The sequence below is a fragment of the Merops nubicus genome, unplaced genomic scaffold (assembly GCF_000691845.1).
Source record: "Merops nubicus isolate BGI_N331 unplaced genomic scaffold, ASM69184v1 scaffold24806, whole genome shotgun sequence".
NCBI lineage: Eukaryota > Metazoa > Chordata > Aves > Coraciiformes > Meropidae > Merops > Merops nubicus.
The window spans coordinates 4,739-16,466 of NW_008613271.1; the positions used below are offsets into that span (position 1 = coordinate 4,739).

At 51.2% G+C, this 11,728-nt stretch overlaps 1 protein-coding gene across 1 annotated transcript in view; it reads right to left on the reverse strand.

Annotated features, from left to right (window-relative positions):
• Positions 1 to 5,724: 5,724 nt before the first annotated feature.
• The window catches only part of CCR7 (chemokine (C-C motif) receptor 7), an 8,247-nt gene continuing 2,243 nt past the window's right edge, over positions 5,725 to 11,728 (reverse strand). Inside the window, exons 2-3 of the mRNA XM_008941861.1 lie at positions 8,399 to 8,448; positions 5,725 to 6,789 (exon numbers count right to left, since the gene is read on the reverse strand). Coding sequence (XP_008940109.1) covers positions 5,725 to 6,789; positions 8,399 to 8,448 — 1,115 coding nt within the window. The remainder of the gene's footprint in view (positions 6,790 to 8,398; positions 8,449 to 11,728) is intronic.

Genomic DNA, 11,728 nt, shown 5'->3' on the forward strand with positions numbered 1-11,728 from the left:
GAGCTCATGCCTGGATTGGCTCTGCCTCTGCCCTGCATGTGCTGAGGCTGAACAGAAAGCCTCCGTACTTGTTAGGACCTGAATGAGATTTTTGTAATGAGCTGAGGCAGTGACAAGCATTCAGTTAGTATCAAGATTTGACTGTGAAGAGCTGGGGTCTTACTGAGAGATAAAAGTGAAAAATAACTTTGAATGCAGCCTGAAGATAGGTCAGCCTGCAGCCCAGAGCTGAAAACTTGCAGTTTCTGCAAAATCTGAACACACAAGATTGTCTTTTTTTCATTGAGAGGGTGGGAAGGCTCCCAAACGTGGTGCTGGTGGCAGAGCCAGGTCCTCCTGCTACTGCTTCTGCAAAGTGGCGTTTTATCTCTGTTTTAGTTCATGGCAACACGAAGGGGCAGTCAAGCAGGGAAAGGCCTGGAAGAGAGCAAATGTTGCTGGGTCATAATTTGTCTTCTCTAGTCAGCCACCTTCTTTTTTTCATCTTCTTCCACCTTTCTCATTGTTACCTTGCTGTGCATTCAGATCTCCATACAGCCCACCCACCCCATGGAACAAACCTCCCAGTTTGGGAAGCATGTCTAAGAACTCAGCAAAACCCTGTTAAGATCCCATCCCTTTGTGTCTCTTCTGTTCTTGTGCTCAGCCACATCTGAAGCTAGGGAGCTATTCATTATGTTCCACACCCATTCTCTTCTCTTTTCCAGCCCCCTGGGCATGCCCTCTCCACCCCAGGAGCTTAAGGGGGTCTAGCACTGGATTGTGCTGCTATCATTAAATCCAGCACAAAGTTGTTTAGATATCTAGTTAATTTTCCTTACATTCCAGCCACATGTTCTTGTCCTGTCCTTTGTCCCAGGAGTAGATTCTGAGCTGGTCCTGCTTCCTTCTAATCCATAAAAAATCTCTGCTTTTCAGTCTAGCCAGGCCCTTCCATCTACTTGCTTTGAGGTCAGGAAGCTGCCTGTGATGATAGAAACAAGGGGCAGCTGAGATCTCAGCTGACAGAAGTTTCCCCAGATCCATCTTAGATGGGCTCAGGCAGGAGGGGAGAAATCTGCTGGTGTGGAGAGAAAACCCACCCGGCCCCTTTGGAGGAGACGGCCCCGGGCAAGGCTGCTCTGGTGAGCTGGGGAGGAGCAGAGTTGACCATGTGAGAAGTTCTCCCTCGGGATCTGACACCTCCACCCCCAGAACAGGAGTTTGGGTAATTTTTCCATGTCAAAGAAGATGTGGGGAGAGGAAACCATAGCCCACTCTCAGCTCTTCTGATTGTTGCAGCGTGCCACCACCCTTCCTCATCACCCACATGAAGTATTTTTAGGGTTTGTTTGCCTCGCTCAGCTCCAGCTCATTCTTTCTTAGGGTGACAAGGACTTCCCTCCCACAGCTCCCCAGGTGGCCCATCCGAAACCACAGCCCTGCCTGGAGCAGCTTCCCCTTCCCCCTCCTATTAACCAGCTGGTTCACAGCCAGTGGTGGGAAGCAGTGGCTGGGACAGCATGAGAAGGGTGAGGATAAACCAGTGCCTGCTCTGAGGTGGATGGGAGCAACTGCATTTAGTGAGGCCTCACACCAGTTTACCTCCCCAAAATTCCAGTCTGCCTCCAGCCCAGCTCTGTTTGGCACCAAGGGCTTTTAAATCATAACTTAGAATTAGCCACCAGCTGATGTGCATGGGCAAGGAGCTGGCAGGGAAGGACAAATCATGAGCAGTGAGCTGTTATTCAAGGCAACAAGGAGTCCAGGCTCTTTCCCCAAAACTTCTTTCTCTGTCTTGCTGCTGAAAGGTACTGAAATGAGTTAAATCCATCCTGGAAAAGCACCTTTTTTTTTCCCTGTAAAAGGTTCTGTGTGATTTGGCTGGGATATTTGTGGCCTAAGGTGTGATCTTGGATGGTCGCTTGGTGGAATGAGTTTTACTGGTTTAAATGAGGATTTTAAATTTGAGTCTCTGTTTTCTTAAGATTCAGGAAGTTTCCTGTTAAATAGTTTGGCTCCTGGTCACCCCTGAGAAGTGCAGGGATCTGTTAAAAGCACGGTGGCTTTCTGCAGATCCCCAGTTCTGTTTCACATCTCATGCTCTGGGGGAGAGCTCCTGTTTGAGCAGCTCTTCTGCAGATGAACCCCTTGGACCTGGGGCAGTTGAGATTTCTGACCTAGTTGTGGTAAGCCAGAGCTAATGCTTATTTCAGGAGACTTGGGTTTAGGCCGTTATTATCTAGAGCTGTGTTGTGGTGCCACGGCCTTGAGCTGCTCCTGACTGCTGCTCGAACCTCAGGCTGGATGCTGAAACTGGCCTGATACTTTCTCTGCAGGGAGAAGCTGTGAGAGGTGTGGAGTGCTCAGTGAAAGCAGAAATGCTCCTGAGTTTTGCCACTCCAGTGTTAAGCTTCACCTCTTCTGGTTTTCTTTGAGGCTCCTTCCTCTTTGATTCCATGGCTGCAATTGCGAGACGCTTCTTGTACAGGATATTTGTAATCTCTGAGGTGTGAATGGGCTGGGGAGGTGAGGAAGGAGTGTGCTGTGCAGGTTAATCCAGCCACGTCAGCCCCTTGGAGCCGCGGGCTGGGTGACACTGGTGGCTCCTCTCAACTAGCATGGCAGCTGCTGCTCTGCCCTCCAACGTGGGTGTTGTGGCCACCAGTGCTGTGGTCGCTGCCTCTCCCTCTGGGCAGCTGGCACAGGAATGTGGTATTTCATTAGTGACTTTTTAAATGTAAAAGAGAACAATAAAATGTTACAACATAAAGGCTTCTCATGTAAACATTGATCGGGAGCCGCTGGGCACCTCCAGCAGTGGAGCAGTGCTAAGGCAGTTAACAGTTAAAATGAAGACTGCTGCTTAGTCTGTTGGTGACTTTTTACTGTGCAATTCATCAGCAGATGAAGTAAAACAACGTTTTTTCTACTTCACTGATTCTACAAGCTCTTTATCCTGCAGGGCAGTACTGATGTGAAGCTACACTGATCAACAAACGCCTCTGGACAGGACCAGAAGGATCCGATCAAACTACTGTGGTACGTACCAGATACACCGTGAGGAGGAAACAGGATGGAAAAACAAAGGTTGGGGTTTTTACATCGTTATAATTTATTTTCCACAAAGTACAGTCAGTTTTCAGACTTCAGTGGGGAATCTCCAGTTAGGATTGTGGGCCAGTGTTCATGGATTCACCTGAACAAGTGGCAAACTTGTTCTGTCTGCTGAATGTTTAAAAAGCTCCGTGTGCTCTGAGGCCCCTGCTGACTGGTGGGGAGGCACCAGGTGCAGCTCTCCCGGGTGACCTGTTCCATAGTCATTTCCATGGAGGCAGCTGCATCTTTTCCTGCTCTGGATACATCTAGTCCATAAAGACCTGAAGACTTCTTGGTCTTTTATCCCATGGGAGACCAGTGTAAGTGCAGATTTTGGTGAAGCAGTTTTCCTCCCTGGAGTAAGTTAGGTGAATATATTTTGCTTAAAAAGTTTTAGTTAAGGCAGTGTATTTTCAGGGCACATTCATGTACATATTTAACTTCTTTTGTGTAAAGCAGCTTGACATATATGAATATACGTTAAGAATACATCGTTACTGATGAGGAAAGCTAAGACAACCCTGTATTATGGGTGTTCCTTGCTCTGGCAAAGCTCTCGTGAGATGAGTGTCTTGCCTGGGTAAGGACAATAGGAACAAACCAAGAATAAATGACTCTTCAGTGTCAGTTGTAACCCCCCATTTCATATGACAGAGAAGCAGCGTTTCTGTGCACGTTACATGGACATTATAAACCAAAACATGTTAAAACGTCTGGATGGGATTGTGCTTCAGCACAGACAGGGAGTGTGGAGCAGAATGTGCTTTCCTCCTGAGTCCCAGCCCTTGGCAAAGTCCCATACCCTAGAGCCAAGCGGTTTATGAGGAGGAATCTATGTAATTGTGATGGCAGCCAGCTATATAACTGGCAATGTTGTCCAAAACCAGCTAATTGAATTCTTTCCTTGGAAGGCTGATTTTAATTCTCAGATCTCTAAAGCAATGTCTGTCAACCTGTGATCCAGTGAGTTCCCTGTGTCACTCCTAAAGGATCCAGATGTGGTACAGAAGAGTGTAAAAGTCCTTTTAGTCCGTGACACCTGGGCTGGGTGAGCTGGGTGCTGTGGGCATCGGGGTACACGTCTGGGGACAGATGCATGCAGCAGCTCCTCCCTGGGTGACATTCAGCCATCCAACGACAGCAGTTCCCAGGGATTCATCTGTGGGGAGGGATCTTCGCTCTTCCAGTAAAAACACCAGCTGGCATTGCATTCTGGGCTGCTGTTCAAGGTCTTATTTTACATGACAATAATCTGTTGTTCAGCTGCCGTGTGCCTTTCCAGTACATGACCCTGGCAGTGACACCCAGCACGTGGCTGTGCTCTGCAGCTGACCCAGCCCCGGCCAAAGGCGCCTTGCCCAGCGCCAACACACCTCCAGTAGCTTATAAGTGAAACACGAATCTGACTCAAAGCCAGCTGCTAGAGCCTGAGAAAGACATGTTGGTTGGGAAGGGAGAAGAAAACCCGCATTTTTGTTTATCTCTTGAGGTCAGCAAGAAGTCCAGAGAAGGGCCCCACGTGTGTGAAACCCGGCGGCTGCGTCCACGCAGCGAGTCCAGCTGGGTGCCAGTGAGCAGCCTGAGGGGCAGGACCGTGGCACAGCCGTGGCCTGGATTGGAGCATTTTGCCCTAAGAAATGCATATGGATTTGCCCTGGGCTCCAATCGTTAAAATTCTGGGGATTCTGGCACCAATCCACTAAAACCAAGTGCATGAGTAAACAGTCCCTCAGCGCATCGGGGTACGGGTGACGCTGGGACAGGCTGATGGGTGAGAGCTGAACGAGTCTGAAGCACCTGGGTGGGTACATCAGCCTTGTGCAGGGGGTGCCCTTTTGGAAGTTAGAGGAGAATTTATTTCCAGCATTTTTAAAGAATTCAGGTCCCCGTGGGGATGGAATAACTCGTACTCCTCTGGGTGCACCTTCTTTAGGCGTTAAACGCCAGATACAGGCAGAAGTGAAGTGGAATTTGTACTTTTCCTGACAAAGTGTATGACTTGTCACAATAATATACAAAATTATTGAAACGTCTGTCATACCTATGGGTTGAGTATTAGTTACGGCAGTTTCTCACTTTTCATAGGGGAAGCAGAGCAGAGTTGTGTGCTGGGATCTGTCACAGCTTATGTTGTGTGTTGGATTCAGCTTGGAGCCTGAGGTGGCTGCTGCTGTTTGACCCAATCAGTGCAACGGGCGTCGCTTCGGTAGGTCCTGAAGAGCAAGAGGTGGTCTTGTTAAAAGCAACATTCGAAGCAAGGATGATGCTTTTGGAAGTTCAGCCCTATAACAAGCACAAATGCTGTTGCACAAACGTCTGTTTCTCTTGGGATTTGTCACTTTTAGGGAAAATGTTCTGTTTTGAACATTTCTCGTTTTGACTAGGAAAGACCAAAATAAGGGTGAAATGACACGGTAAGTTCTAGACTCACTGGTCTCCCTCTCCCCTGCTGTGCTGTTGGTCACAGCTTTGCTAAAGTCTCTCCAGCCACGGGAGCATTGGCTCGCAGTGCTCACTGCCTGAAACTCGAGGAGGCTCCTGGGTTTCCCTCTTCCAGCCGCCGTTCCTGCAGTAGTGGTGGGTCTACTCAATAGAGGAAGTGCACAAAACTGTCCCACCTTAGCCAGAGCCTGGCCGGGGCTGGGCTCACGGGGAGAAGGTGGTGGTGGTCTCTGTCTCCATGGCGAAGGAAAACCTCTTGCTCTCGCGGCAGGTGGAGAGCTGCCAGAGGCGCTCCTGGCTCAGGCAGCCCAGCTCCTTCAGGAGCTTGAAGAGGTCGTTGCGGAACTTGACGCCGATGAAGGCGTAGAGGAAAGGATTGAGGCAGCATCGGAAGCAAGCCAGAGTGTAGGTCACGTCATCTGCCACGTCAAGCTTCTTGCTCTCTTCACAGGAGGTGGTGTGGTTGAAGGCTGAGATGGTCTTGGCCAGCATGACGCCGTTGTAGGGCAGCTGGAAGACGACGAAGACAATGACGACGGCTATGATGACCTTGATGGCTTTATTCTTCTCGAAGTTGCGAGCCTGGAGTAAAGTTTTGATGATGATGAGGTAGCAGACAGACATGACCAGCAGGGGAAATAAAAAGCCAAAAACCATCTGGGACACTTTGATGCCAGTATTGAAGGCTGGCAGGTCATTAGCGATGATGGAACAACGGGGATGGCTGTCCAAGTTGTTTAAACCACTGTGAACCAGCTCAGGGATGGAGAGGATGAAGGCCACGAGCCAAATGGAGACACATGTGACCTTGCTAATGAATATCATCCGGGGCCGGAAGCGGTGGGCTGAGGCAGCCTGAACGATGGCGAAGTACCTGTCGATGCTGATGGACAGGAGGAGCAGCATCCCGCTGAAGAAGCTCATTTTACAGATGCAGTAGACGGCTTTGCAGGCAAACTCCCCAAAAAGCCAGTGCGTGGCGGCACTTGTGGCCCAAAAGGGGAGGGTAAGCAGGAAGAGGATATCTGCCAGAGCCAGGTTCAGCAAATAGATGTCTGTCATGGTCTTGAGCCTCTTGAAGTAGATGTAGGTGAGCATCACCAGCCCGTTCCCCAGCAGCCCCGTGAAGCAGATGAGGGAGTACATGGCTGGGAGGAAGGCGGCGCGGAAGTTCCGGACCTCCTCCTTCTCACACAGGATCTCAAACAGGGTGTAGTCGATGGTAGCGTTGGAGTCATAGTCATCGGTGACGTTGCTCCCCATGCAGAGCTAGAACAGTCAAGAAGAATGTGTTGGGAAGGGAGCTGGGGCTGGGGCTGGGCTGTGGAGCCCCACAGGAGTACCCAGAAGTCCCAGGGAGTTCCCACGCCTTGGCTCATGACAACATCATAAACAAAATTGGTGAGGTCTTGTGGCTGAAAACGTTTCCCATAAGTATGTGGGGTTTGGGGTTTTTTTTGGAGGCTCAGAGTGGGAATTCCGTGAGAAATGTTTAGTGCTCAGCTAAAATAACACCTGCGAACTCTCAAACATGTGGCTGCTTTCCAGAGTGTGTCAGGACCCACATACAGCTGTTGGATAAACTGGGAAAAATAATACATCCTTCAGCATTCTCCTTCCCCCTGCAGGGATAACGTTTCCCCCTGACTGACTCGACCCAGTAGCATTTTCTAACGGCAGCATTCCCTCCCTCCAGTTCCCACGTCCCCTTCTGCGCGTGGCAGTGCCAGCAGCGGGCTGCAGTGGTGACCCCGTGTCCCCCCGGCTCAGGGTGAGCCCGGCGAGCAGCCGGAGCAGGGCCGGGAGCAAAGGGCTCTGTGGGAAGACAAAGCCAGAGTCCCCTGGGCTGTTTTCTCTGCTCAATTAACTGAGTTGTCAATGAGAGCGGGGGGACACGGGGAGTGGAGCAGGAACCTGTCACCGCGCGGGCACGTTGCCGCTCTCTCATTCAGGCCCCTGCCCCTGATTTAAGTTCTGATTATTGTTTCATCTTCCTACACTGTCATAACCTAGAGGGCTGAGCGAGCTTGTGGTATCTGTGCCCTGCTTTTTTTGTGACTTATTAGTCTCCAGCACCTTCTCTCCATTGCACAGAGATGAAAGGTTTCCCCTGGATACCTCTGCGTGTTATCGCTGAGTATCTTTGCGCGCTCTCCATCTCGGGCAGGTTTGGCTTTCACCACATCCTGCTGCTCTCTGGAGATGTGCCACCAGAAGTGAAAGGGAAAAGAAAGAGGCTGCAAAACTCCCTGCCCTGCTGAGCCTCTGGTGAGCCCGAGCTGGGGGCCGTGGCGTGGTGGAGGCTCCTGTGGTTACGGGAGCGCCGGGGCCAGCCCGCGGTTCAGGGGCAGGTCACGGCACAGCTCCGGGCTCTGACTTCGCCTCCCCGCTTCAGCTTTTCTCTGAACAGGAAAAGGAGGAGGAAGATGCTGAACTCTTCCTCCTCGGGCATGTCAGCTCTTCAGCACTGACCTCAGGTAGAGCCCAGAACTCTGACCAGGTGTTTGCAGAGAGCCACGAGCTGGGTCTCCACAAGCACCTGGTGGAGGATGCTCTTGTCTTTTCTGAAAGTGCTCGTTTTGGTGCTAGAAAGAGCCTGGGTTCTTATAGCTCGGGCCATCCTAACATCACAGCTATGTCATTGTTTCTGTTCTCTCTTTGTTTTCGTTCCTCTTGTTTTCCCCCTGGCTCCCAGCACCCCTCTGCTGTCTCACCACCCGCCCCCGGAGGGGCCGGATCCCTGGGGCGAGCGGCCGTGTCCCACTCAGCTCGGCAGGGCTGTGGGTGGCTCTTTCTGCCTTCAGAGCTCTTGAGATCTCTCTTTACCCACAATACAAACACAGCTGGATTTCAACAGGGTTGTTTTTTCACATCTTACCTGAAAAATGAGAGGAAGGCTGAAAACAAGGATGACCTTTAACTGCTTGCCTGCGGGAGAAGGAGACACTATGTTAGTGGTTGAGTGGGGGTTTCCACATGATGCTTGCTTTAAAAAAACAGTGGTAACAAACTCAACCATGATATTCTTTACCCGGCAAAGCTCCTACTGCTGGGAAAACTAAAAGCCAGTGAAGATGCTCACAGGAGAACTCAGGGTCACATAACAAGTGTCTGTCAGATCACAGCTGAGTCTCAGGAGTCTGACCCTCCAGTCTCATCTCCAAAGGCTGATAGCTGAGGATGCTTAACTCAGGCACACTGTACCCATTTTTACTTTACACATAATTTTTTTTCCTACAGGCAGTCAGCAGCCCATCTCCTGTGCCTTGTTCTGCACTGTGAGGGTGTAACACACTCAACCCATGTGAAAACATCCAGCTGTGAGTGCAGCACATCTGGCCCAGCTGTTCCCTGGCCTGCAGAGCAGGAAAGCTCAGCTCCCGGCAGCAGAGGCCTGACTGAAGCCAGCTGAAATTTATGGCTTGTCTCTAAATGTCAGGGTTGGTTTCTGCTGCCTTTGGCTGTGGAGATGCAGGATGCTGGCAGGCGGGAGGAGAAATTCAGAGCCAGATGTGATAATGGTGAGAGCAATCTCAGACAAACAGCTCTTCCTGCTGTGGTTAGCAGAGGCGCAGGGGCCAGTGAAAGCTTTCTCTCGGCTCTATTTAAAGCACATACCAGCATCTACCTCAGGCAGTTGCGACTGAAAGTTGCCCAAGCTAGACGGTGATTTTGGCTGTGAGAAGGGCCTCGGCCCTGCTCCAGCACCAGCAGATGTGGCCTCCTCGAGGGCAGTTGGCATCAGCTGTTCTGAGCATCGTGCTCATCCTCGGCTCTCTCTAGGCACTGGCTCGTTCCCTGTGCCACGGCCCCTCAGGTGAGCTGGTCCAGGATCACTGAGTGAGGCTGGGGCAGAGGCAGGAGACACCTTTGGCTTTCACCTGCCTGTCTGCTGCAGAGTATGGCTTTCTCCTCATGGCCTGCTTGTAAATCTGACCGGTCCCTTTGCCCCTCTTGTGCTCAGTGAGGTTCTGTCTCTTTGCAGAGCTCCTTCACACCCTTCCCTGCCCTGCCAGTCTCCTGTTCAGGTGCCACACCAGACCTGGATGATGAGTTTCCACCATTTCAGGTAGCTGTGACCTTTGTGCCAGTGTCCCCACGTTAAGTCACGTGCAACAGCATCCTCAATAACAGAAAGAGCTGCTGTGCTCTCCGTGACAGGAGATGCTTGTTTACGTGTGAGTAGTGATGTGGGGGTGAGAGATCCTCAGCCACGTGTGAAGAAGTTCAGGTTTGTCATCTCTAGAGTCTGTCTGTGAGCTTCCCGCTGCATCTCAGGAGTTTGTGCCCCTTTATTTTGGTCTTTTTTACTCATGCAGCTGGGTGCTTGCCTGTGCTCCTACACCCTCACCTCCTCCCAGTCCTCCTGGGGGAATCTGGGAATTCTGATAGTGCCTCGTTAGTGCAGTTTACAGTCAGGAGTGAGCATGCTGAGGTGGGGCTTGAGGGGTACAGGGGAACCTTGGCTAAACCCTTCTGCCTGTCTTTGTGTCCAGTGCCTTTCACTCTGACCAGTGCCAGACTGCAGGACGAGGTTTGGTGAGGATCTGCTGTAGCCATCTCTCCCCACAGGCTGCTGATCTAACTTGTGCACATTACACACAGGAAATACATCGAAAGCCCAAACCACTTAAACCTGGTGGGTGAACTTAAGCAAGCCTAGACCTCAATCACCTTCCCTGCCCAGGGCACAGGCACAGGGTCCCTGACGTCTGCAAAAAACCCAACAGCCCCTGGAGTCTTGTCTCCTGTTCCATCTTCTTAACAGCCTGGTTTCCTGGGCACTCGTGGGGCTGATAGGTAAGAATTACCTTGGCTGGCCCATCTCAGCCACACCAGGCAGGGCCTGAGGCCTCCAAGGCAATGAACTCCCCAGAAGCTGCAGGAAAGGGCAGCAGAGAAGAGCCAGGCTGAGCCCACGTGGAGAGGAGCAGCGCTGAGCTGGGCTCAGTCCCGTGGGAGCATCGGGGCACGGCTGCTCACGAGGGACCGGTGCTGGTGATGCTCCAGCACAGCCAGACCAGGGCAACGGCCCCTCTCCTGGGACTGTCTTTATCATCATCTGCTCTCCGAGCCCTGCCCAGCGCTCCCAGAGCCTGGAAAGCCGTGAGCCCAGCTCTGCTCAGTGCCTCTGCTGCTCTTTCTTGACGCACTGTGAAGCGTCTGATGAAACGGGACCGATAAAGTGACTCAACTAAAGATCCTGAAACAGTTCAGCCAGGTATCAGTCCTTTGAAGATCACTTTTTTTTCCCTCTGAGTTGCTGTTTCAAGTATCTTAAATGTCAGATTATTTCTCATCATAAAAAAAGCTTGCACTTTTTCTTCCCCTCTTCTGTCCTCCACTTACGCATTTGCAAAGCCATAAGCAGAGAGGCGACGGAGCCTCGTGCTGCTCCTGCCTGGGCTCCTCCAGCAAGTCCCTGAGTCACCAGTTTTGGGCAGGCTGGGGACTTGCTTCACCCTGCAGTGCTCCCAGGGTCCAGGAAAGAAGCACATGGGTTGCAGAGAAGAAATGAAACATGCTCTACAGTTCAATAGGCAATTTTAGGTGGCTTTCTTGACTTTTTCTTTCTTTTTTCTATTTTTTTTTTTTTAAATTTATCTCTGGCAGTTCTCTGCTATGGGTATTTTCCTAAAGTTTTGTTCCTCAAAATATTAAGAGCCACCCCCCCTCAAAAGTCCCCTCAAACAGTTGAACTAGAAACCTCAATTTATAAAAAGACAGCAAAAACCCATTACGACAAATGAGTCAGATGTGTCAGAGCCCCACGTGTCCCACAGCTGGTGCTGCCCTGGTCTGCTGGGCTCTGGAGGGCACGCTCCTGTCCTGCAGGACCTGGGGGGAGGCAGGAGGCAGAGTCACTCCACGGGGTCTGCTCTCCACAGCAGGGCACAGGGGAGAGGGGACAGTGACCCAGCAGGTTTGAAAATCTTTCTGTGGAGTAAGCACAGGGGGTGGGATTCAGCCCCCTCAGCAGCTGCTTGGCTGGTTAGGCTCCCTGGATAGAAAAGGGAAAGAAATGGGTGTTTTTAAGGCATGGTTTGGCTGCCACAGGGTGGGTGTCGTGCCCTTCTTTCCATGCTGTGGCAGAAGGGTCTGTCAGTTTGGACAGAGGAGCCCCAGTTTATCTGAATCTCCCTCAGCTTCAGCAACCAACCTTAGGCAAGATCAAAGCAACTGCAGTAGCAGCAAATGCCCCCAGGAA